This window comes from Phacochoerus africanus, chromosome 8, assembly GCF_016906955.1.
Source record: "Phacochoerus africanus isolate WHEZ1 chromosome 8, ROS_Pafr_v1, whole genome shotgun sequence".
In the NCBI taxonomy this organism is placed as follows: domain Eukaryota; kingdom Metazoa; phylum Chordata; class Mammalia; order Artiodactyla; family Suidae; genus Phacochoerus; species Phacochoerus africanus.
Genome location: NC_062551.1, coordinates 157,692,665 through 157,718,747, shown reverse-complemented (window position 1 = coordinate 157,718,747; position 26,083 = coordinate 157,692,665). Strand labels below are relative to the sequence as shown.

The following is a 26,083-nucleotide window of genomic DNA, read 5'->3' as shown; positions in this document are numbered from 1 at the left end:
TGGTTCGGAGGATCACGTGAGGTCTGTATACATGACGCCAGCACGTGGTAGGTGTTCAATAAATGGCAGTTACCATTATTGTTGTTTTACAGTCTGAGACTGGGCTCCCCCAGGAACAGACCCCGAAACAAGGATTTGAGACAAGAGGAAGCACCTGCAGACATGTTGGAAAAAGGAAGGGAAAGAGAGGAGGGTATTATCAAGCAAAGTTCCGATCACTGAGAATCCTGCCAAGGAACTCAGCAGGATAGTGTGGCGTGTGCCTCAGAGTTGTCCCAGTCAAGGAGCAGGGGAGCTGGGGGTGCATATCCGCCTCCCATTGGCTGGGATCTGCTGTCCTGTGCTGTGACTATGGTAGTTTGGACCCTTGGAATGTCAGGGCATCAGGCAGGTAGTGCAGCCACAGTAGAGATGAGAAACAGCCCTGGAGAAGAGGAGTCCTCTCCCATGGTCACTCAGTGGGGACGTGAGCAGCCAGACCCAAAGCCCCGACGTCCCTACCCCTACCTCAGAGCGCCCACCACCGAGGGGGGTCTCCCCTCTGGGCTAGCAGGAGATGATAGTGTAGGGGTGGGGAAGGAGGCATGTCCCCAGACTGGCCTGGCAAGAATTCTCAGAACCTAGAATCTGGAACTGCGTCTAAGCCAACATTCTTACTCATCCTTTAGCCATGTCCAGACGTCCTCGTCTGCCCATGGTCCAGATGAGCTCAGGGCCATGGCTGGAGGCGGGGAGGCCAGGGGAGGCTAGTGATGGCCGGGCAGATCTCAGTGGGGATGAGAGAGACAGCAGCAGACCGGAAAGACGGTGGCACCTGGAATCGACAGGCTGGAGGTGGGAGGTGGGGGAGAGGGAGGGATGAGCCCAGGCGTCTGCCGGGGTGACTCATCCAGATAGGAGCACAGGAGGAGGGAGAGGCTTGGGGACATCATCATTCCATGTGAGGCTTACGGGGCGGCTGTGCCTGTGGGGCAGCCTGGAGCTGTCGCTTAGAGCAGCAGATGAGGGAGGTCTGGGTGGAGACCCAGACTGGGATAGAACCAAAACCCCCAGGATAGAAGAGACTGACCACCACCCTACATGGGGAGGGCACAGGGGCCTCCTCTGTCCGACTCATGAGGCTCCCAAGAAACTGTCTCCACTGCACTGGCTGTTTCCCCTTTGACATACTCGCTCATCTGGGGACTAACAAGTCCAGGACTTCCCTGATCTTAAAACGCAAAGTCCCACATCCTGGAGCCCCTCCGTCCTGGCACCCAAGTCCAGCCGGGACAACTGGTCCCCCTTCACATACCCCAGTTTTAAGGATTTGGTCAGTGTCTGTCTTTCCCAGCCCCGGTAATAGGACTGAAGAGTCGGGGAAAGAGAAGGACGCCAGGAGGATTTAGGCCTTGTTTGGATGCTGGAGGAAACCCTCCAGGAGGCATTTTAAATCGTTTTTCTGCTGGGAAACTGGCACAACACAGAGTGGCTCAGTCAGGCTTCAGCAGGGGTGGTGTGGCCTTTGTGCCCCAGGTCGCTCTTCCTCATCACCATCTGTCCTCACCGGGAGGCCATCAGCGTCCTCCTCATGCCCCACACGGTGGCGCTGTGCCCAACGCCAGGCCAGGCCTCCGCCAGGTGGGCAGAGGCAACTCCAGAGCCTCTGGCAGATCTGCTGAGCCACTCCCCGAGCCTCCCCAGGCCTGGGCCCTTAGGAACCAGCTGGTGGAGGAAGACACCTCGAAGCCCCCACGTACACGCAGAGTCCCTCTCGCCAGGCGTGTACGCACTCACCACACCCTTCTGCCCTCACAGGCCCCCAAACACCCCAAACCCCGCAGCCCTGTGGGAACATGCTTGACTGACTGTCCAGTGCCTTCTGGAGAGGATGCACACACACGCACGCACGCACGCATACGCAGAACACCCCGGTGCACAAGCACACACACACCTCCTGCAGTCAAGTGCTCTTCTTCCCTTAGCTTCCTTCTCTGCTCCCCCACCTCCCCTCCCCACCACCCGCTCACAGCCCTTGGTGCGGATCAGATGAGATGCTGGAAGAGATAGGGTTTCACAGAGCGAAGCAGGTTAGGCATGCGTGAGGATGCAGTGGGGATAACGTCAGACACACACGTATGTTGGCAAGCACACCTGCACACACAGCAACACGCAGCCCCCTGCACCTGTGCCCCTGTCCAGCCGTGCGTGTGAAAGCCAGCAGAGGGACTCACAACCACAAACCGCCCTGCTGCTCAGAACCGTGGGCCTGGTCTGGACACCTGACACCCAGTGGGCCCCTCCCGCCCAGGGTCCCTTTGGGCTTTGAAATGGAACTGGCAAAGAGGGCCAGTGTCAAGGTAGGGTTTCCCCAAACCTCCAGACTAGCTCCCAGCCAGCCCCAGTGTCAGCTCTGGGTGGAAATGTACTCTCGGGACCTGCCCCCCACCACCAGCCCTGGTTCCTGCTGCGTGGCCTCAGGCAAGGCCTTTCCTTCTCTGGTCCCTCCCCTGCTCCTGAGGCTGGATCATCCTCTACCACTACCAGATCTTAAGAGGGCTTGGGGGTCTGGGTGAAAGATTGGGCAGGGAGGGACGTGCAGGCCTGGAGGGTCCTACCCATATAAATCGGAACTCCCTTTCCACCTCTAACTCCAGGCGACCTTGAGCACTCGGGGGAACCTCTGCAGGGGGGGCGCTGTTAGTAAGGAATGTGTCACAGAGCCTGGTACACCGGGGGCAGAGGGGAAGTCCTCCTCCTTCAGTGATGACAGGGAGCCATCATTTTGTGTTAGGGATTGTGTGGACAGAGGCAAAAGAAAGCATTTCCAGGAATTCCCAGTGGCTCAGTGGGTTAAGAACCTGACTAGTATCCATGAGGTTGTGGATTCTATCCCTGGCCTCGCTCAGTGTGTAAAGGATCCCGCATTGCCATGAGCTACGGTGTAGGTTGCAGACGTGGCTTGGATCCCCGTGTTGCTGTGGCTGTGGTGTAGGCTGGCAGCTATAGCTCTTGATTCAGCACCTAGCCTGGGAACTTCCATATGCCATGGGTGTGGCCCCAAAAAGAAGAGAAAAAAAGAAAAGAAACACACACAAAAAGGAAGTTCTCATCATGGCTCAGTGGTTAACAAACCCGACTAGCATCCATGAGGACACGGATTTGATTCCTGGCCTCACTCAGTGGGTTAAGGATCTGGTGTTGCCGTGAGCTGTGGCGCAGGTCACAGATGTGGCTTGGATCCCACATTTCTGTGGCTGTGGTGTAGGCTGGAAGCTACAGCTCTGATTGGACCCCTAGCCTGGGAGCCTCCATATGCCATGGGTGTGGCCCTAGAAAGACAAAAAAAAAAAAAAAAAAAAAGAAAAAGAAAGCACTTCCACAGCCCTAGCAGAGCCAGAGGCACCTAAGGACAGGATGCTGCAGCCAGAGGAGGAGCGGGTGAAAGGCTCAGAGCCCAGTGCCTCCTTCCCACCTTACCTGCCCTCGGCCTGGGGCCAGGTCCTGCCAGAGACTAGTGAAGCTGAGGAGGAGAGGGTGTCCGGGAGCATGGGACTGTGGCCTGGACATCCATGTTGTATGCATCAGTATCTGTGTGTGTGTGTGTGTGTGTGTGTGTGCAAGAGGGCCTCTCTCCATGCATCTGAGAGTGTGTGCACAATCTCTCAGATGAGCCTGTGGCTTGGGTTTGAATTCCAGAGACCCTTCTGGGCTTTGTGACTTTGCCCAAATTGCTTCACCTCTCTGTGCCCCTGGCTCCTCACTTATAAAATGGAGATTATGATGATAATAAAAACTAAAGGATAGCACAGGTCTCAAGGGATTAAAGAGGGTACGTGTAAAAAGCAGTTGCATGAGTACCCGGTGGCACACAGTTTGTGTCCAAAGAACTGTTGGCTGCTGTTTTATATGCAGCCAGCACTGTGGGCTCATTCATCTATTCATTTTTATTCATTCACTGGCTCCATCTCGGTGCCAGGCCAGCCCTGTGCTGGAGGCCGAGGACGTGGATATGAACCGGACAGGGTCCTTGACCTCCAGGATTTCCCAGAATGATGGGGGAGACAGAGCTGAATCCTGACAGTGACAGCAAAGCGGATGTTAAGAGAGGTTTCTGGGAGCCAGAGGAAGGGAGCAGGAGCCCCCAGGATGGAGAAGCATCCCCCCCCATCCCCCCATCCCAGTATACCACCCCCTTGGAGTGTTCTCTGCTCTGGAACCATCCACCCGCTTTCCTACCTCCAGGTCTTTGTTCACGCTGCTTCCTCTGCACAAAAAGCCTTTCCCCTGTTCTGCCTGGTATCTGCTGTGCCTTTTTGAAGGACTTTGCCTCAGTGTCATATCCTCTGTCCCACTCGGACCAAAGGGCCCCTGGCTTTACCCGCCACACGCATCAAGGATAAGCCATCTGGTAGATGCGGAGCCAACACATGCAACCTCCTGGGGCTGCTTGTTTCCAACCTTAGATCCATCACCAGCTCTCAGTGTGACCTTGAGCGCGTCACTTCACGTCTCAGGGCTCAGGTTCCACCTCTGCAAAATGGGCAACACCTCCTTCTTCAGGACAGGTGTGAGGATCAAAGGACAGAACATTCAGGGAAAGCACTTTTGCAAACTATAAAATGCTGGGCACCCATCCAGGGGAGTTTTCATTCAGGCAGCTTCCTTTCCCCTTCTGGGCGTGAGCCAAAAGGTGTGTACGCCCCACAGGCCCAAGCTGCGGATACCTGGAGCCCAGAAGCTCAAGCAGTTTCTGCTTGGGGTTTATTCGTGTTTGATTTCAAAGACAGGGAAACTCCCTCACTCAGGCGCTCTGGGCAGGCCCTGGTCAACTGAGTTGCCAGGGGAGTCCCCAGGGGGTCGGGGGCCTGATGGCCCCCCACGGGGATCAGATGGAAAGTCACCCCCCAGGAAGGAGAGAAGGCGATGAGATTGTGCTGCAGGGACAGAGTGTCCCTTGGAGTCAGGTGACCTGGGTGTGATTCGGGCTCCTCTGGGTGACCTTAGGCCAATCACTGTCTTTCCAGGATTCAGCTCTAAAGCCAGGGCACAGGATGTATGACTTGGGGAGCGCTTTATACTCCATGGGGCCTGGCAGCACCAAATGGGGACCAAAACAGGCATGGCCACCCAAACCAGGCTTTTCCCCCACCTGCCTTTCTGGCCTCATGATCTCCACTCTCTCCTTCCACTCTCTGCTGTCCTACGTGGTGATCTTGGGGTTCCCTAAAGGTTCCTAAATCTCACCGCTCTCCAGCTGTGCCCTGCCTGAAACACCTTTTTTTTTTTTCTTTTTCTTTTTCCAGCAGCGCCCCTGGGATATGGAGGTTCTCAGTCTAGGGGTCAAATCAGAGCTGCAGCTGCTGGCCTATACCACAGCCATAGCAACACCACGTCCGAGCCAGATCTGCGACCTACACTACAGCTCACGGCAACGCTGAGTCCCCAACCCACTGAGCGAGGCCAGGGATCAAACCTGCATCCTCACAGACACTGTGTCGGGTTCTTAAGCCTCTGAGCCATAACAGGAACTCTTAAAACACCTTTCCTCCCCCTCTCGCTCCCCTTCCACCTGTTTAAGGCCTCCTCATGCCCCAGCACCCTGCCTAGCCATCACCACCTCAGGGGCACACACCCTGCTTCCAGGCAGCATCTCGGCGCCTCTTCTGGCCCCCGTGCTCATCTGCTGTGTGTCACTGTTGGTTTAGGAGCAGGTCAACCCACACCACTCGCATTGTCCTGTCTCCCCAGCACCGCAAGTTCAGGCCAGGCATGCAGAGCATGAATAGATACCCCTGAAGCGTCCTCTTGGCCCAGACAGCAGGGGACCATCTGGGAGAATCTAGGTGCTTCTGGTTTCGTGGAAAGAGCCCCGGAACGCCCTTGAGTTCCCACTCCACCACTTCCCAGTTGGGTGGTCTTTGGTGAGCTCCTCAGCCCAGCGGGGCCTCAGTTTTCTCATCTGTAAAGTGGACTGTCATGAAGATGAGAGTGGGAAAGTGGCTGCGTGCCCGGAGGCTCAGTGAGGCTGAGCTGTGACCACTCTATCTCCATTTCTGCAGCAAGTCCAAGAGACGTGGCGCACAGGCCCTTTGCAGTGCAGCCCCCAGAGCTATAGCCAGGGATGTTCAGTGTAGCCGTGGGCTTCAGGCCCCAGGCAGAGCCAGGGTGCTGACATGGCCGGAGTAGCCTTCCCAGAGCCCGGGTGGGCTTGAAGGAAGCCAGCAGAGGGCAGTGAGCCCCACTGATTCTCCAGGATGGAGGTCAGACGGGGCCTCATTGATTTTGGAGAGGAATGTGGAGCTGCCCTGGGAGGCCGTGAGACTCAGTGTCCAGGGCAGCAGGGCCTGGCCTCAGGCACTGTGTGTATTAGTGCCCGCAGAGCAGAACAGCAAGCCAGGTAGCCACAGGTTCCTGGAACGCTCTATTGGGAGCAGCCTTTAACTGGGCACCTGCGGTGAGGCTGCAGCTGGTTGGCGTCTCTCTGGGACCCCAAATCATTTTGCAGTCTCAGGCCGAGACTGCTCAAAGCTTACCTGGTTCATGCTCCACGCTAATCTCTGTGCCCAGAAGGGTGACCGCTGCTGGACTCTGAAATCAGGCCACCTGATTCGAGGCCTGGCTCCACCTCTAACTCATGATGTGACAGTGGGTGAGACACCCACTCTCTCTGCCAAAGATCTCCCGTGAGGCCTAAACCAGCTAAGACACGTGACGGGTCTAGCAAGAACAATCCCTGCCGTCAGTATGAGCCTTCACCTAATGGGAGCTAGAAGCTGTGACCTCAAGCGAGTGAACACCTTGGTGCCTCAGTTTCCTCAGCTGTGAAAGGGGACTTATAACAATATGCACACCTCACAGCATTATTACAGGGATCAAATGAACTAATTTGGGGAAAGTGCTTGGATTCTTGGAATAGCACCAGGCACAAAGTGTTCAATATTAATATCTTTTTTTTCTATTTATTTTTGTTTGTTTTTTTCAATATTAATATCTAAAATGTATTTTGGGAGCTCCCATCATGGTGCAGCGGAAACGAATCTGACTAGGAACAATGAGGATGTGGGTTCAATCCCTGGCCTCGCTCAGTGGATTAAGGATCCAGCGTTGCCGTGAGCTGTGGTGTAGGTCGCAGAGGGTTGCTGTGGCTGTGGGGTAGGCCGGCGGCTACAGCTCTGATTTGACCCCTTAGCCGGGGAACCTCCATGTGCCGCAGGTGCAGCCCTAAAAAGATTTTTTTAAAAAAATGTATTTGGTTACAACTACAAATGTGCATTACGGTTGCTGTCTGTTTTTCTCATTCACTCTCCTCACTTGCTCTGTTGTAAGGTCTGGGCTCTGCAGACAGACCTAGTGCCTGGGTTCAAATCCTGCCCCACTGTTTCTTTGCACGAATAATAGTAGTTAATGTTTAGAGAATTAGAGGAGAAAGTACATGAAAACAAATCTAGAAAAATGCCTGGCATAGAGTAAATTTCAAAAAAAAAGTGTCTACTATTATTCCCAATTTATAGGTGAGGAAATCAGGATTTGGGGAGGGTAGGAAAGCTAGTGGCAGAGCCAAGATGGGAGCCCTACTCCCCAGTCCAACACACCCTTTGTGCCTCCTTCCCTCTGAGCGCCAGCGCCGTGGCCCAGGTCCTGACTCATGGTGGGTGCTGGGGAAGTGCCTCTTGAGGGAGACCCAGAGAACTGGTGATTGGCCACGAAGCTGGTTTACTCCCAAACAGCGTGTGTGGTGCCAGCAGATCAAGAGCCTTTCTACACAGTGGGCTCTGTCCCAGGAGAAGACATCCATGACAGCAAAGAGTGGCCACATGGCCCTCTGGGTCCAGCGGGCTTCATCCTGAAGCCAAAATCATAGCAGCTGCTTTCCCTGTCGTTCTGAGAGAAGCAGTTGTGTCATCTATGTCCCTAAAGAACAACTCCCAGCTGCCTTTCCAGCTGCCCGCCCCCAACATCCCTCCCTGCCCTTCCTGGCTCTCAGTCATGACGTGCTCTTTCATGCCTCTTGCCTTAGCACAGGCAGTTCCTTGTGCCTGGATGCCATTCCCTCTCCTCTGCCTGATGAGCCTCCTGGTACTGTGAGTCCCTCTGGGCTCCTCTAATACTACATAATACTACTAATTTTAACCCTGTCCTGGAGTTCCCTCTGTGGGCACAATGGAATCGGCGGCATCTCCACAGCACTCAGGTTCAATCCCCTGAGTCAGAGAAAGGAATGAACCCAGGTCTGCCTGACCTGCAGGCTAGAAGTTTTCCCAGGGCCAGCACAGCCACTGGCCGCGGGCTTCCTCAGTAGTAATATTGGCACTACAGGGACAGACTGGCAGGAGGACCCAAAGCTTTAACCCAGCACAGTGCGTTAAAGTAGCCAGTGCTGTTGCAGCTGCAGCTCCGGTCTGATCCATGGTCCAGGAACTCCATATGCCCCGGGGCAGCCAAAAAAAGAAAAGAAATACACAAATAAATAAAATAATAATTTTAACCCTGCCTTGTTCCTAAAAGGCTTTGAGTGGAGAGCGCTTTGCTTGTTTCTGTGCTTGTCTCCATTTGCTGCTCCAGATCCACACTCACTGTTCACCCTGCTCTCCTCCCAGCCCTCTGGGTTCAGCCAGGAGTGGTCTCCTCTGTCTGGGGAAGTCTGGAGGGGCCCCCGGGCTGGCCGCGTCCCTCCAAGCGCAAGCCGCCTCCCCTCCCCTTTCAAGCCAGAGGACGGTCAGAACCCCGCTGTTTACTGGCCCCAGTTGCTGCACTCTCCCCTGCGGTTTCTCTGTACTCTGCCGGCACCTTTGTCAGCTGTCCCTTTATTAAACTCACTTCGGATTCCTGAATTCAGTGGCCTGTCTGCTGGTTCCCACTGACCCTGACTGATACGGTCCCTTTGAGCAGTGTGTACCTTAGAGCTGGCCGGTCCCCCCAGACGTGGGCTCCTGAAGGGAGGGGCCTGTCTGAGCCAGTCTGCACCTCCATGGGCAGAGCAGCACCCAGAAGGCGCCACACACGTGGGGTTGGATGAAGCGAGTTGCGTGAAACTGTCCAGCCATCCATTCACTCATTCATTCTCTCATTCAACCACGACGGCTCAATGAGGCTGCGTGTGCCAGGCTCTGGCAGCGGTAGACAAGGGGAAGACAGCCTTCATGGAGCTGGTATTGTGGAGGGGAAATGCGCGTAAAGGGGAAAAAGCAAGCACACCCCCACACCGTTTCAGAGGGGTACAGGAGTTCCCGCTGTGGCTCAGCGATCACGAACCTGAGGACTCAGGTTCGATCCCTGGCCTCACTCAGTGGGTTAAGGATCCAGCATTGCTGTGAGCTGTGGTCGCAGACATGGCTCGGATCCAGTGTTGCTGTGGCTGTGGTGTAGGCCGGCAGCTGCAGCTCCAAGTAGACCTCCAGCTTGGGAACCTCCATATGCCGCAGGTGTGGCCCTAAAAAAAATTAAAAAAAAAAAAGGTATCCAAAGGGGTACAAAGTGACAGGTGTAGGGGCTCAGTTTTAGACTTGTGATGGGGGTGGGGCAGTGGGCAAAGAAGCGTGTGCGGGAGCCACACCAGGCAGTGTTCTGGTGCCAGGACATTGCACACACAGGGACCAGGGGCTAGCAAGGCTGGGGGTGGGAATGATCTTGGTTCACTGGAGAACAGCAGGGAGGCCAGGAGGCCAGAGCAGATTGGGCTCAGGGTGACTCCTAGGAGTGAGCAGGGACTTGCTGTCTTGTAAGGCCCTTCAGCTCTGGGATGGGGAAAATCCTCAGGGAAGCGCCTGCCCAGGCCTGGGCCTGCCAGCAACCCCCCTGAACAGTCCTGGAGGAGGCCCTGAGTGGGGCTCACTCCCTTGTTTCCTCAGTCCTCACGGTGCCCTCACGAGCTGGGGCAGGGCGGAGGGTGGCTGGGGTCTTTCTACCCCTGGTCTGCACGGAAGGAAACTGACGCTCAGAGAGGTTAAGCCACCTGCCCAAGGTCACATGGAGTCAGAGAAAGGAATGAACCCAGGTCTGCCTGACCTGCAGGCTAGAAGTTTTCCCAGGGCCAGCACAGCCACTGGCCGCGGGTTTCCTCAGTAGTAATATTGGCACTACAGGGACAGACTGGCAGGAGGACCCAAAGCTCCAGGCCACGCAGCCGGTAAGGATGGAGCTGGGGTCTAAGCTGTGCTCTTTCCACAGCCCCCTGCCCTCTGAAAAGAGGAGATGGTAGCGGGGCAGGAGAGCTTTGCCTTGCCCCATCCCCACCTGGCGCCCAACACTTCCAGGGCCAGGGCACATTGGCTAATGGGTATCATCTCAGCCCTTTCATTTCTAGAGACATTGTGCGGCATAAAGACTGTCATTTCCTGCGACACATGCAGGGTAATCAACATGCCGGCTGCCCGGAGGGCTGGGAATGGCAGTACTGAGGTCCGTTCATGAAGATAAAACCGCCCTCGCTCTCCTTGCCATTCAATCCTTCCCAGCCAGACTCAGCCCTTGTGTCTGAGAGCATCGGCTAAGTGCCCCAAGAGGCCCCAGCTCACTGCATAGTCCCCTAACTCAGGGAAGAACTGTCTACCTCAGCCTAGTTTCGACACGTCCTAGCCATGTGACCTTGGGCACAGAACTTTCCCTCTCCAAACCTCAGTTTCCTCATCTGTGAAATGGCGGCAATTATGTCTGCCTCACAAGGTGGCTTAAGTGACACATCTTAAACCCCTGCCCCATAGACGTGCTTAGAAATAGTAGCTATGACAGCGACGACAGTGCTGGGGGTGATAGTGATGCTTGCCATGATTTGAAAATAGGGACCCTGAGGCCAGAGAGGGGAATGGGCTCCCTCAAGGTCACACAGCAAGTCAGCGGCAAAGCTGGGCCTAGAACTTGGGTTTCTAGGCCAGAGCTTTTGTGTATTACCACTGACTCATAGGTCAAGGATAAGTGAGTTTCGTTGACTCCTTCCATGGATGGGCACTGTCATCCATCATCTCATTTAATCCTCACAACAGAGTGATGAAGTATGTGTTATTATTATCCTGACTTTGCAGGTGAGAAGGCTGAGGTGTCTACCCAAGGTCACGCAGGTAGCAAACATTGGAGCCCGAGATGGACCAGGAGTGGTCTGCCTGCAGAACCTCAGCCCAGACCTTGATGCCAGGGCCCTTGAAGAAGACCAGCTGCTGAGGGTGAGGCCAAGGAGCCCAGCTTTGTGTGCACACACAGTCACACACTCAGCCCTGCCACAGGCTGGGCTGTTGTCCCCCCATTCTGAGAAGCTGACAAGGATAATGTAAGCTTAGGTCCAGCGGTCAACCCAAAACCCAGCCCATGGGCCCTGGAGGGCAGAAACCCATGGGCATCCTAGAGAGTGTATGGTGTGTGTCTAGTCCTGCCCAGACATGGAAATTGAGACCTGGGAAATCTGTGAGGCTTCGCAACTCAGGCTGGCTCCTTGGCTGGAAGAGTCTGAGAGTGAGAAGGTAGCTGGCAGAGAAAGAGGCTGGGGCCTCTGCCCCAGACACCCCAGCCAGCATCTCCTGCTGGCATGTTACCCTGACAGACCTTTAAAGCATCATGTCGCTACACCCTCAACAAGGTGTGGTTCCCTTCTGCAGGTGGGGATGGGATACCAAGGCTCATAGAATCAAAGCGGCTTGCTCAGACTCACTCATTTAAAAAAGAGTGTGGAGTCGAATCTGGTTCTCCCAATGTCCAGGCTACTCTTTCCTCCTTGCTTGATTCATTTCTTGCTTTATGGGCTCTTTTCTCTCTAGCTCTTTTCTCCGTGAGTTACCAGCTCCTCTGCACCCCTGGCCCTGATTTGCTGACACTTGACTGTAAGCATCGTGAAGTCAGGAATCACCTTTGATCAGCTCAGCTCTGTGTGTCTGGCACCTGTCACATCAGTAAGTACAAGGCTGGAAATCTGTGGATGTTTGCTGAATTGTTTAAGGAACTGTAATTGAACTACATTTTTTTAAATTGATGCCAGTGGCTGGCACAGCCAATTTGGAGACTTCTATTATGAAAGGACTCACTTGAGTGATTCATTATGCAAATATAAAGGTGAACAGGGGAAAGTGATGTATTATAAATATATTTTTGTTTATTTTTCATTAACAAGATTGCTCCACTTCTTGATATATAGGGCTCTGGGGAGGGCTGGACCAATTTGCATAAGGATGCAGAAGTCTTCTCAGGGAAGCATTGGGGAGCCAACCCCTGCTCACTGTGATGTAAACTTAGAAAAATATGGGTGGCCTGGAGTAGTTCTGAGTAGATCGGCGTAGCTCTGCGTGAAGTCCAATGGCAGGAGAAGGTCCAGATGGCTCCAAAGAGGAGGAGGATGGGCTGGGGATCTGAGCTTGACATCAGGGCTGAGGACAAAGACACAAGGGACTTCAATCAGCTTCTCAGTCAAGGATCACGATCTATTGAAGGGAAAATGCCAGCATGAAAGAGACACTAGTTCTCGGCCTCCAGCCTCACTCCTGAGCACAGCGTGGGCCTGCCTGTGCTTTATACTCTAGAGCATCGCCACCTGGGTGGACAGGCAGCCACGAGGAGGCACACCAGTCTTCGACAGTGACACCCTGTGGCAGGGGCTGACATGGCAGCACTAGGTGGGGTTTCAGCTCCCTTTCTTTCTGTCCCTGGAGTTTGGAGGCAGGACTGGCCCGCTTTCGACAAAGTCCTCAGGGTTCCTGTGTCAGTTCAGAAGAGTGGAGGCTCCTGGATGGAAATTGAACTTCCTGCTGATGAAGCCTTAGGATGAGCAATTCATTGGAAAATTAGGAGAGACCTTATTTGTATCCTGAGTTGGTGAAGTACTCCTACAAGTTGCAGAACAAGTCAGTTTTATCAGCTCTGTCACCGGGGACTACACTGGGTACACTGACAAGTAGCACATACGGGAAAGTTCTTTTCTACAGCAGAGACTCTTTAAAATGAATAACAACAATTGCACACAATGCTCTTACCCGTTTATGAGGCTGAGCCTCAGGTCAGCCCTTTGAGGTAAGCAGAGCAGAGGAAAGAGCCCCAGAAAACTGAGGCTCAGAAGGGGATAGTGACTTGCCCATAGTCTCCAACAAGTCACCAAGGCCTGTCCCATCCCCGTTGTGGGTCCCCCTCCCCCAGGGATGCCAGATGCCAGGTCCCTACCCGCCTCTGCTTAGAGCAGCATCAGGACCACGATGGCAATGACCATGAGGACTCCAGCCAGGATGCAAAGGCCCAGGAAGACAATGTCACTGGTGTCCTGGGCCACCATGGCCACAGGGCTCTCCAGCGGCTCTGCCTCATCCCTGGGTGGTGCTTCCTGAAGGTGCTCAGCCGTGGCAGCATAGGGCCCAAGCCAGTGGGAGCCGGACAGCAGGTGGACAGAGGCCTCTTTGCGCCGTGGCTCACAGCGGACTTCATACTCGTGGATGTCCTCCCGCCCACCAGCCGAGAAGTCGATGTACAGCACACTGACGATCACCGAAGTGTTGTTTCTTCTCTGTGGGAATCAAGGGGCTCTTGCTCATGTCTGAAGGGGCCAGGTCTGACCCTGTTCCCCTAGATATGTGGGGACTCAGTGCCAAGGGGGAAGAACTCCAGGAGCCTGGGTTCCAGTCCCAGCTGGGCCACTGACTACCTTCCCACCCGGAGCCTCAGGGTCCCCACCTGTAAAAGAAGGGATCAGGTGACTTGTGGGTCTCTCCCAACTCTGGGCTTCCAAAAATCTCTGATACTGTGTCCCTTTTTCATTGTGCCCTCAGCCTGTCTGCCACCACACTCTCTGAAGAAGACCAGTCTCCTGGATTTTTGTGACACAGAATGGGGAAAAGACAGACAGAACCTGGAGCTCCCACTGTGGTACAATGGGATCAGGTTCAATCCCTGGCCCTGCACAGCAGGTTAAGGATCTGGCATTACTGCAGCTGCGGCTTAGTGGCTCAGATCTGATCCCTGGGCCCAAAAGCTCCATATGCCATGGTGCAGCCAAAAAGAAAAAAGAGGAAAGAAAGAGAATGGAAGGGGATCCAATGAAAGGGTGGAAGTGAATCTACATAATGAAGAAGGGGGGGGAAATCACATAAAACAGCAGTGCAGGAAAGTTTCAGGAGTTTTTGAGGAGTAAGAGATTTGAGGAGGAAAGAATGGCCGCACAAATGTGGTGTTAGGGTCTTGAAATCAAGTCTCCGGGGTTTTAAAGAGATGCACAAAAGGGTTGTCATGGCTTTTGGCCATTTCAACTATGCATATTTGAAAGCAGCTCAATGCAGAGACTGGTCCTTATGGGTCTAGGACTTACAAGGGTTACACTAGGAACCCATGGGTCTAAAGTTCTCAGCTTTTACATTTCCAAGATTCTGTGATTCTTTGGCTCCAAGTTCTAGTGGTGGTTCTGTGACTCTGAGACCCTGAGTGTCTATGAGTTCTTTGTCCTAGGTTTTATGATTTTCTGCTTCTCGGATTCTCTGTCTCCATCACTTCATGACTCTATGGAATGTGGTTCTGTCCCAGAGAAAACTGCTGGGAGATTTAGGGCACGGTGTTAAGGTGAGGGCAGATTATTTTGGCAGTCAAGACTGAGCCCCAGTTCTCTTCTATTCAGGTCAGAAGGATAGTGGCTGCCAGGAGGATGGGGAAGCAGTAGGTGGGCTGGAGAGGCCAGAGGCACACATGAGGTTGATGTCGGGTGTTGCTAGAAAGCACATGATTTCCACCAAGCCAATGTGATGAATCCTCAGATACCAGGGCTGCAGTGTTCTCCCCAAGAGACCACTGTGCCTTCTCCTCCTTTCCCCTTCCCAGCCTCTCCCGAAGAACATAAACATCCAGGGTGTTTGGGCTGCTGCCCAGCGATTCTGAGGGCCCCAGGCCTGAATTCAAGGCCTCCAAAATACAAGGATGGTAGAAAAACTATTTGTTGCCTCTGTGCCTTTGGAAGGAGGTGGATCATGTCTCTCTCTCTCTCTCTCTCTCTCTCTCTCTCTCTCTCTCTCTCTCTCTCTCTCTCTCTCTCTCTCTCTCTCTTTGACTGCACCTGCACCATGTGTAAGTTCCCACCCAGTAGTGACCAGCTGAAGCAGTGTCAATGCCAGATCCTTAACCCACTGAGCCCAAGGGAACCCTCAGATCCTGCCTCTTGAAGGGCCCTTTGGTTTTTCAGAGCCCAGAGATGGGTTTGGATCACAAGACTGGGGAGGAGGTAGGCAGGAGGCAGCAGTGTTCAAACAGCTCTGCGTGTTAGAGAAGTGGGGACCCAGTAGCTCTGGGGAGCTCTGCGGAGGAAGAGGGGCAGTAGGAAGACCTCCACGAAACGTCAGTTCACATAGCCTTGCGGGAGGGGCTTCCAGGAAGGGCTTTCGGTTGTCACTAGGTTGTGCAGTCACCCCCACTTGAGTTCTTTGTTGTGTCTACACGGTAAAGCCAAGAAGGGCTGAATTCCATATCTAGGCTTGTGTGATGACTGGAGCCAGGAAGAGAAGCTGAATTCTTAGGCCTGGCAGGTTCCTTTCCCCAAGCGTCAGAGCCCCTCCCTCCTGCCTGCCCTTCTCCACCTGCCCCTACCTGAGACTCAGTGCCGCAGGTGTCAAAGCGGGCCTGGATCCGGAAGTTGCTGCCGACTTCCTGGGCGGCGCAGCTCCGGCTGCCCAGGTAGACTTTGGTCCGTTCTAGTGGGGCCAGTGCCTGCGCAGATATCAGTATCTGGAAGTCCGTGCGGGAGCAGGTCACGTTCATGGGCACCACTAGAGATGGAGGGAGGAGCTGGAGGCCTTGGGGGCAGACATTCTGCCCCCACCGTCTCCAAACCCCCACCCAAAGCCCCCTCGGAAGAACCGAGGCCCTGAGAGGGGAGGGCTCATGTGTGGTCCGATGAAGATGTTATTTCATTTAACTCCACCAGATTAAGAGCTCCAGGGCGGGCACCATGACTACCTCTCAGTGTCCTCTGAGCCCAGCACAGAGCCTGGCAGGTGCAGTGAATGCTGAATAAACCCCTGAATGAATTAATGGATGGATGAAGGAATATTCTTAATCATAATGAAAGCTACTATTTGCTGATCATGTTCGCAACACACCAGGCAGTCCATTCAATCATTTAACAAACATTTATGGCCTATTATGCTCGGGCGCTATTCTAAACACCAGATACAGAAATGGAAAGGAAAAAAAAAAGAGCCACAAATGCCCACCCCCTTGGACCTTCCATTCTAGTTGGGTGAGGGAGCAATAAATATGTAAAATATACCTACATGTGGGAGAGATCTGAAGGAAAGTCAAGGGAAGAAGAAAGATGGGAGCAGGGAGAGCAGAACGCGTGGGTGGGGATGGGGGGCTGCGGTCTGAGAAGCCTGGCGAAGGAACCCTCGCCGGCACTCCTTCCTAGGACCCTGAGACAGACATGACTAAACCCATCTTAGAGTTTTGGAGCCTGAAGCTCCAAGAGATGAAGTTGTCTGCAGTAGCCAACCCGGGATTCTAATCATCTAATGTATGAGATTCCCCAGTTCCTGGTCTTTCCACTCTATGTGGTGCCCCCTGCTCTCCCTCCCAGCCAGACTAAGTGTGTGGGATTGTGCAAGCCTGTGTGTGTGTGTGTGTGTGTGTGTGTGTGTGTGTGTCTATGCACATGCAGGGGGTGGGGGGTGGGAGAGGGGGGTGTGAGCAGTACTCGGCTGGGCCAGGGGTGAGTATAGTGGGAAGGGAGGGGGGTTGCTGGCAGGAGGAAAAGGAAAGAGCTGGCAGACAGAGGCCTGGAACTCTCACCCCCTCCTCGGGAAATGCCTCAGACATATTTCAGCCTCTGGTGTCTGGGAGTCGAGGATTTATGGGCCCGCCGTCTCCCACGATGATCTTGGTGGCGCTGAACTGTGTGTCACCCCTGATTGATGCCGAGGCCGTCCTCCAGCCGGGAGGCTGCCTGCAGCCTGGGCCACATCTGGAGCCTGGCCCTGCACGAGAGCCCTGTCTGACCCTGGGCTCCCACAGGCCTTGGGGAGGGAGGTGGGGCGGGTGGGAGTAGGGGCTCCTGCCTCTGGAACAGGAGCCCAGAGGGGAACTGCCCCACCCTCCGTCTCCAGAGGCCCCAAAAGGAGAAGAGGCTCGACCCAGATCACACAGAGCTGGGAGAGGACCCAGTCCTGAAAAGAAGACCATCAGAGCCCAGAGGGACTTTGTGTACAGATCCCTTAGCGAGCCGATTGCCTCATTTTACTGCGAGGGGCAGAGAGAAAGCCCCGTGGCACCTGGCTCTCCAAGTGCGCCTGGAGAAGGGGTCGCTCTAACAGCGGGCCATCTCCCGGGAGGCCGGATGGAGATGACCGAAGCTGGCAGAGGGAGGCTCTGCCCAGGTCACTTGGCTGCAGCTCTGCTGTTTCCCCATCGCTGGGACCTCTGACGCCTCTCGCACATGGAGAGGAGGAAAGATCTTTTGAACGTAGAACGAGCCTGAAACCCATGAGGAAAAGAAATCCACCCTCAGCAAGGATGGCTTCCGAGCCAGGCGCTGTGACCCGTGTTACCTCGTTTCACCTTAACGACCGCCTACCCAGGGCATTTATCAAGCCCTCCTACAGTGAGCCCCTTCGGTCACAGCAGCATCTGGATGTGGCCCTGATCTGTCTGAGCTCAGCCCTGGGCCTCCTCCCATGCGGAAGGACAGGTGTGAGTTCTAGCCTCGGCTGTGCCACCCCACTGCCTGTGTGCCAGCAATGAGGTCCTTTCCCTCTGCACCTCGATTTCTGTACCTGTACAAGAGGCTCTAGCCTTGTCAGGCAGAAGGCAAAATGGGTCCAGAGCACTGGCATTTCTGGGCCCACAGGCCGGGGAAGGGTGGTGAGAGGAAGGGATAGATAATAGATGCTGTCAGCTGGCAAATCTAACTGGCACCATGGAGGATGAAAAAGCTGAGTGCCCAGTTCCTCAGGCCAGGCATGGCCATATGACCAAGTTCAAAATAATGAGATGAAGAAGACTTCTGAAGGCTCCTGAAAAGGCTTTTACTTTCCTGATAAAGGGGCATTTGTGGCTGGCACTTCTTCTACCCTCTTCCAGCTTTGAATATGAACATGATGCCTGGGGTTGTGGCAGCCATCTCGCAGTCCTGAGGCCAAGAGAATCTCAGACATACCAGCTGGGACACTGTTGAGTCCCTGAACGAACACAGCAGCTACCCAGCTCTGGACTTCTTATTATGTGAGGAAAACAAAGGCCATTTTTTTTTTTTTTTCAAACCAGTGTCATTCAGGGCATATGACTGTACAAGCAAGACTGGTCAGCATCTCCATGGTTACATCAGTTGTTTACCATATTTTGTGTGCTACCTCTGGATACAGAGAATCAACCATAGTACAAGAGAGGCCCGGAGCCCATGGGGGAGAAGACGGAGAGGAATTAGGAATCACGGATTTGGAAGCTGGTAAAACACAACACTGTAATAGTGAAAATAAGCAAGGGCCCTATCAGGATAGTCTCAGAGGCCCCAGGGCAGGAGCTGGCAGTGGTGTACCCACCCAAGAAGTTGGTAGGAGGGAGGGAAGAGGCTGCAAAGACCAGAGACCCCGGCCTCACCTTCCCCTACCAGCACACCCACATCCTCAGCCCTAGCTCACCTCCCAGGTAGGCCACAGAGAAGCCCCTGCGGGTGGTGCTGCGGTCTGTGTGCAGCAGAAGCAGGAGCTGGTTGTGGCTCGAGGTGACCGGGGGTGGCAGGTGGTGGCCACACCAATTCCCCAGCAGGGGCGCCTCCTCACTGGCTCCATCAAAGGCCGCCAGGTGGTCAAAGTCACAGGTCCCGGTCAGGCTGTTGGGTCCCTCCAGGTCCAAGTCCAGGAAGAACACCTTGACCCGGTAGCCAGGAGGCAGGCGGATGGTCCAGTGGCACCGGATGTTGTTAGGGTAGGAGCTGGGGTACTGGGGGCTGGAGAAGTTGCCCCGCACGGCTGTGTACACTTCCTGGCATTCTCCTGGATTGGGAGAGTGGGACAGATGGAGCAATGGTGAGAAAGGTGGAGTCTGTCACCCTCTGCAGCCACAGCCTGGACAGCAGGTGTTGTAGGGGTCCTGAAACCACCCTGGCAGGTTGGACACCATGGCCAGCAAACCAGACAATTGATCCCGAAGCCTGGTTTGAACTGAAACTAGACAAAAGCCGGGACTCTCATGCCAACTGGCAATCCATTTCATGAGTGTGACCTCGATAGGAATTCAATAACATACCTCATACCTGTGGTTGGTAGTGAATCCAAATTCGGACTTAAGAGACAAGGTAGTTCAGGACCTAAGCTTGGCCCTTTTCTCAGCGCCTCTCAACCAGCCCCACCTTCCAGCCTCACAAAACAGCTAATACTACGATCACAGCAAACCCTCTCTGTCCTCTGTGACTTTGCACATGCTGATCCCTCTGCTTAGAACACCCCTCCCTTCCTTCTGCCTCTAACTCCTTCAAAGCACTGCTCAATTCTCTCCTCCTCCAGGAAGTCATCCACGAGTCTTCCTGTTAGCAGAGATCACAGTTAACCACTGAGCCACGAAGGAACTCCCAATGAAAACATTTTTTTTTTAAAGTGATGTGTTAGATCACTGCTGTGAAAAAAACTTTTGTAAGGAGTTGAAGGAAGTGATTAATTCTCAGTAAATCATGGAGTTTCCATTGTGGCTCAGGGGTAACAAACCCGGCTGGTATCCATGAGGATGCAGGTTCAATCCCTGGCCTCGCTCAGTGGGTTAAGGATCACGGTGTTGCCGTGAGCTGTGGTATAGGTGGCAGATGTGGCTTGGATCTGGCATCGCTGTGGCTGTGGTGCAGGCCGGCCGCTGTAGCTTAGCCCGGGAATTTCCATATGCAGCACCCGCGGCCCTAAAAAAGAAACAAAAATTAAAAAAGACCTGAGTAAATCAGGGAGTCTTCCCAGAGGAGGTAACATGCTTGTGCCTTGGCAAAGGCCAGGAGGGAAGGGTGTCCTAGGGCATTTCAGGCAGAGAAAGAGCAGGAAGTGCAAGGTCCAGAGGCAGAAAAGAACGGCCCCTCCCCACTGTCCCCGCCACCCACCTCAGGCAGGCGTAGTGGGGAGGCAGGAGCCCCCCCACGCACAGAGCGCTCAGGGTACAGCTTCAGGCCCCCCCACACACAGGGCATTCGGGGTGCAGCTCCAGCCGCCCTACCTGAGAAGTAGTACGCCTTGAAGCCCCGGCCTCCAATGTTAAAGTCAGACTTGAAGACCACCTGCAGCTCGTGGCCCAGGGACACAAGCGTGGAGGGCCTGGTGCTGCCGCAGTAGTGGTGCCCATGAGCGGGGCCAGGCCCCTCAAGCACTGCCACGTAGTCATAGGTGCACTGCTCGCTGCCCTCCACCTGGAAGTCCGCGAACACCAGCTTGACGGTGGCGGGGCCGGCCGCCCGGATCACCCAGCGACACTCCACGTTGTTGGGGTAGTTGTTGGGGTACTCAGGGCTGGTGAGGACCCCCGACAGGCCCGTCAGGACACCACCACACACATCTGCAAGGGAGCCCCCTTGAACTGAGCTTTCTCCCTCCCCATGGCTCCCCCGCCTCTCCTTGGGAACGTGCCCCTCCCACAGGTGTTCACGGGAAGCTCTCCCATCCACCGATCCCTGGCGAAACGGCGGGCACAGGCCGTCTCTTTAAACCATGAGGAATGCATTGTGGTTTTCCCCATTTTTACAACTGATAAAGTGGAGGCAGAGCAAAGCAACTTACCTGCGTGAGTTTGGGTTCACCCAGACAAGGAGTTGAGCCCAAGGAGTTTATTTGGGAGAGACAGGTGACCAAAGGTGGGCACTGGGAGGATGAGGGTGGGGGAGCAGGGGCCTTCACACACCAGCTCCCCAGGACCCAGGCCAAAGGCTGTGAGGGTTAGAGAGGAGCTGCCAAAGCTCCAGGAAAAGCCCTCAAGCAAAGAGGCATGGAGATTGGCAGGAGCCATTGCAGTGGCAAGGCCCATGGACTAGGGCAGGGTCCCCAGAGCAGGTCACCCATGTGGTATCAGGAACATGACTAACTGCAGAGTTTGTGCCCTTGACCTTGGGACTTTCAGTGTCCCCTCCTACCAGGCCAGTGGGGCACAGAGACTGAGCTACTCGAGACCAGGAAAGTTATCAAACCTCCTTAACAGATGAGGAAACAGGACTAAAAGGAGGATCTGATGAAGAAGAGATGGGCTTACGTATGAAGACGGGTGTCCTGAGATCTGTCTTTTATGACCGTGTGACCCTCGGTAAGTAACCCAACCTCTCTGAGCCTCATGGGAATGTTAGAAATCCTAAGGTCTGCCCAGCCTGATCCACCAGGCTCAGACTCCTGCAAGTCTGAGAAGTTGCTGGTGAAAGCCCTTTGGAACCTCATGTGGCTCCACACAGATCCTCAGGTACCTTCCCGAGGATGTGAAGGGGAGGGGCAGGGAATCCTGGGCCTGGGACCTGCTGAGGTGCCACCGCGGGATCAGCAGCAGCGGCAGCATGGTGTCCCCTCTTGTGTCCTGATGCTATGCCTGGGATGAGAAGCACAAGAAGAGGACAGCACAAGAGGCCTCGTTCCCCAGCACAGTGAGACCCTCCGGGGGCTCCCGGGAGAACGGAGGGAGACGAGCAGAGTGTTGCCGTGAAGGTGAGAACACACACCACCCAGACTGCAAACAGAGGCTGCCTTTGCCCCGTGAGCCGTGTGAGCAGGGCCTCCAGGTTACACAGCAGCCTGCACACTTAGATGCCGAGACCCTGCCTGTCTCACTTACTCCTCTGCTGCCCTCCCCCCACCTCCATCCAGGGGCCACCCTCTCCACCGCCAAGTCCCCCTTGCCTTTCTGGTAGCCCGCGGAAAAGCCGCGGCTGGCCACGTGCTTGTCTGAGTGGAAGACCACAGACATGACGTGCCAGGAGGAGGTGAAGGGTGGCGGGGGCACCTGGCCACAGAACCTCCCCAGCAGGTTGCCCTGATCTCCGGAGGCCCCGTTGTAGATCTCCAGGAAGTCGAAGCTGCAGGTATCATGGTACTCCAGGTCGAAGGCGTGGAAGGTGAGCAGCACAGAGGAGCCCTCAGCCACCACAATCAGCCAACTACACTCCGTGTTGTAGGGGTAGAGCCTGGGGAAGTTGGGGCTGGAGAAGTTTCCAGAAGGTGCTGAGAGCACACCCCCACATTTGACACCTGGGGCAGAAGGGAAGAATGGCTCAGAGTCAGCACTGGGGTCTTGGGTGGGTGGTGGCCAAGCTACAAAGCAACGTCTTTGAGATGAAGCCATAGCCCTTAATTAATTCGCTTATTCATGTATTTGTTCATTCATTTACTTAGTCTTCAAATACTTAGCAGGCATTCATTCAAGAAAGAGTTTGAGTGCTAGGCATTGTTCTAGGTGTGGGGTTTGTAGCAAGAATCAACAGACAAAAATCCTGGTAGGGAAGACAGACAGTAAATATAATAAGGAAAATATAAAGCATCTTAACTAGTGATAAGTGCTCTGGGGGAAAATAAAGCAGGGAAAGGAAACAGGACATGTCAGGTGGGCCTATCATTTTAGATAAAATAGTACTATATGCTGGGCATTAGGGAATTCAAAAATCAAAAACAATAATACCCCCCCATCCTGAGTGAAAATGTGCACAGTCTATTACAAAGTTAAAAGTACATTCTTATATGTTCATATTTGCTTATGTTTTGAAAAAGAAAACAATGGAAGGAAACTAATAAAAATGGTTCTCTGTCCTGAGAAGAAGTAAGCAGACAGGAGGAAACAGACATGACTGCTATTAAATGCAACATATTTCACCCTTTTGACTTTTTAATCATGAGCAATTTTTCGTACAGTTTATAAATTATAAAAAAAGGTTAAGTAATCCCTAAAAATGCCAAACTAAAACAAATAAGCTTAACTCTATGTCAAGTTGGAGGCACATTCACATGGGGAAAAATAATTTCACATTATGTTAAAACATATGGTTTTGAATGTATGTTCCCAGTGGAATAGATCCCAAGGACAAAATGAACCACCAAGAAATATTAAACCACATGCAATAGACTTACTATTCGTAGTAATAGGAAATACTGTTATTTTACAATATCTTATACATTTAATGGAGGATTTATGTTAATGGCAATAGAAACGAAGGTTTTCAGTGTAAGAGAAGAGTGATACAAATTGAAATTAAAAAACTAAGAATGCTTTGTGACCCTTAATTTGAATTGAAAACATTGGTATGAATTTAAGATCTATTTTTATCTCCAAAAATGTTAATATCCTGGCTTTGTTCCCTAAAAAGCCTAAAAGCAATGATATTCCAGTCGTGTTTTGCATCCCTCAGCCTTAGATTAGGCTTATTATGTCCAACTAAAATGAACCAGGGCTCCTTGGAGGAGTGGTCTGGGGCAGGAAATATACAAAATACACTTGGGACATCTTGTCACACCAGAAAGTAAAGAAACTATCAAAGAGCTCCCTTGGTGGCTAACTGGATTAAGAACTGGAATAGTATCCATGAGGATGCAGGTTCAATCTCTGGCCTTGCTCAGTGGGTTGGGGATCCAGTGTTGCCGTGAGCTGTGGTGTAGGTCAGAGATGCGGCTCAGCTTTGGTGTTGCCATGGCTGTGCTGTAAGTAGGCTGGTAGCTGCAGCTCTGATTCGACCCCTAGCCTAGAAACTTCCATATGCCTTGGGTGCAGCCCTTTAAAAGAAAAGAAAAGAAAAGCTCCAAGGAGGGAGCATCTGAGGCTGACTAGGGATGTGGAAGGCTTCCTGGAGGAGGTGGTATTGGACCTGAGCTTGATGGATGAGCCAGAAGTTCTCAGGTGGAAAAACAGAAAAGGGACCTCCCAGGCTGAGGGCAAAGGAGGTGGAAAACCTTGAGGGTGAAGCATCTCTAGAAGAAGGCGTGATCCTTTGCCAGAGCATGGGGTGCCCAAGGGATGCTGGGAACCAAAGCTGGATATTAGAGATTGGAGCCAAACCTGGGAGGGCATTGAATGCCTTCATAAGAAACTTTGATTTCACTTGGCTGGCAGTAAGGAAGTACAGCAGGCTCTCAGGAGAGCAGTAAAGACTCCTTCCAGCAATAACCTTTAATAGTTCTCTGAGCCATTCCCTTTGCTCTCACAGTAACCACGCAGACATAGACAGGTTACTTAATCGCTCTCTGCCTCAGTTTCCTCATCTGTAAAATGGGAGGCTAATACCCACCCTGAAGTTTGGCTGTGAAGAGTAAATGCATTCATACATGTAAAGCACATAGCAGGCACTCAACAAGTATAGTTTTTCCTCATCTCAGAAGCAATTCAGCTGAGCCGACTCACCCCAAAAGAGCTGCCTGCCTCTTGGCCTCCCACATAGAAACCTCCTGAGACCGCATTGTCACCTGCCACCCCTCTGCCCTCCTCCCAGTTGCTGCCTGTCCCCAGCAGCTCCTACCTTTCATGGCCTGGGCCCTGGGGCCTGGGCCCAGCAGTGCCACTCCCAGCAGCAGACAGAACCTCAGCTCTGCCAGCATCTCCTCACCGGGTCCCCGGCACGTCTGTTGTGCTGGGGGCAGGCCAGGAAGGACCCGAAGGGCTGGAGCAGGAGAAGGAGAGGTGAGGCTGGAAGGGCCTCCAAGTTAATGGTGGTGTGAATAATTCATCGGCCCCTCGAATTAGTAAGCTGATCCGCAGGTGCTTCCTTCACTCCTCCCTAAGGTGACGGATCTGGTGTCACCAGGTTGACACTTCTGAGATCTACACTGGCCACAGTGGATGGGGAAGAGAAGCACCTTAGGGCTGGGAGGGAATTTGGTGGTAGAAAAAGAGGATGAGTTTGGGGGGATGGCAGATCTGGGATCCATCCCTGGTCAGCCTCTAACTTGTCAGGTGACCTTGAACCAAGTCACCCAACTCCTCCAGGTCTTGGTCTGACTCATCTGTCTGGTGGGGCCGTTCAGCCCTGCCCGTAGGGCTGTGGCGGAAATGAGATGGGCTAGTTTACGTGAAAGCACACAGTCGGCGCTTACTACAGGTTTCCCCATCTCTCACCAGTAGCGGAGCCCAGAGGAGCCTCTAATTAGTGGGATGAGTGGGACAAGCATCCTTCAGACATGGGTAGAGTCTTTTTCATGGAAAAATGCAGCAGGAATAACAGGATGGGAACATTGTATACAACTCCTAATGCAAGCATGGATCTGGGCCACAGTGTAAATTCTGGCCAAGAATATTTTAAATGTTCGCCTTTCACTGATCCACAGACCTGGCTTAAATATCATTATGAGCCAGGCCTTGCTCTAGGAGTTGGCCTCAGGGCTCTGTGTCCAACAGGAAACAGGATCTTTCTATTTCCTCCAGGAGCCTTATTGGGTTCCGTCCTGCCCAAGGCTCACTTCCTATGCTCCTGCTCTGTGCAGAGCCTGCGCCAGGCCCGGGGCATCTGAGGTAAACACAGAGGAGTCTGGGCTCCGGTTTGACAGGCAAGGTCTGAATCCTGGCTCTCACTGCTCGGCTGTGGGGCCCCTCTGAGGCCCAGCCTCCTGGACCATGAGAGCAGCGTCGTGCCTGCCGTTTGCAGTGAAGATTCGATGAGATGATGCAGGGGAAGGTCCAGCTGGTCCTGGCTCGGTGCCCAGGAGTGAGGATGACTTTTATTGACCTCTGAGGAACTCGGACAGCCATCTGGGACCACGTGTTGCCTCCTGCCCATCCTTTGGTCTCCAGGTCCCCAGGGAGCCCTTTGCTGCCAGCTCGAGAGGGAGGCCCCCTGGAAGGTGTTTAGCAAAGAGCATCAGGAATGGTAAGGCCTTGGGGCTTGGCTTACCTGTGGTGCCTGATTGGCAGGAATGGAAATGTGCCATGTCCTGGGCAGTCTGAGGGGACTGGAGCTTTTATTAAACACCTGCTGTGTGTATGAAAGAGGGCACGAACCCTGTGCCTGCTGCATATGGGGCATGGCCCTGGGAGCCTCCCAGACTTGTGGTTGTGTTCCCTCAATTTCACAGGCACATGCTGGACTCCCTGTCTCACAGAAGATGAAGCTGAAGTCCAAAGGATTTGAGCCACTGTCACGGGTTGAGTTGCTCCTTGAGAAGATCCTGTGACAGGGACTCTAGGGCAAAGAGTTTACCTGGGAGGAGTGCCCATTGTGGCTCAGTGGTAACGAACCCAACTA

General features: G+C 53.7%; 1 protein-coding gene and 1 long non-coding RNA gene across 2 annotated transcripts in view; one reads left to right on the top strand and one right to left on the bottom strand.

The window, feature by feature from the left end:
- The window catches only part of LOC125132139 (uncharacterized), a 21,592-nt gene extending 9,343 nt beyond the window's left edge, over window positions 1-12,249 (top strand). The window contains exons 3-4 of the long non-coding RNA XR_007136146.1: window positions 11,001-11,138; window positions 11,727-12,249. This is a non-coding gene — a long non-coding RNA (uncharacterized LOC125132139). The remainder of the gene's footprint in view (window positions 1-11,000; window positions 11,139-11,726) is intronic.
- Window positions 12,070-26,083, bottom strand: CDCP2 (CUB domain containing protein 2). Its single transcript, XM_047789019.1, has 6 exons — window positions 24,365-26,083; window positions 21,765-22,112; window positions 20,110-20,445; window positions 18,558-18,911; window positions 15,514-15,692; window positions 12,070-13,453 (listed from the first exon to the last, which is right to left on the bottom strand). Exons 1-6 carry the CDS (start codon window positions 24,441-24,443, stop codon window positions 13,127-13,129), a joined length of 1,623 nt encoding a protein of 540 aa, XP_047644975.1. The 5' UTR covers window positions 24,444-26,083; the 3' UTR covers window positions 12,070-13,126.

What these genes read in the sequence shown, in the direction of transcription:
- CDCP2 (XM_047789019.1), bottom strand. Translation starts at nt 24,443, where the DNA reads ATGCTGGCAGAGCTGAGGTTCTGTCTGCTGCTGGGAGTGGCACTGCTG. An exon ending in CAGGGCCCAGGCCATGAAAG is followed by an intron (nt 22,113 to 24,364) that starts GTAGGAGCTGCT and finishes CTTCTGCCCCAG; the next exon opens with GTGTCAAATGTGGGGGTGTG. An exon ending in TTCCGCGGGCTACCAGAAAG is followed by an intron (nt 20,446 to 21,764) that starts GCAAGGGGGACT and finishes GCTCCCTTGCAG; the next exon opens with ATGTGTGTGGTGGTGTCCTG.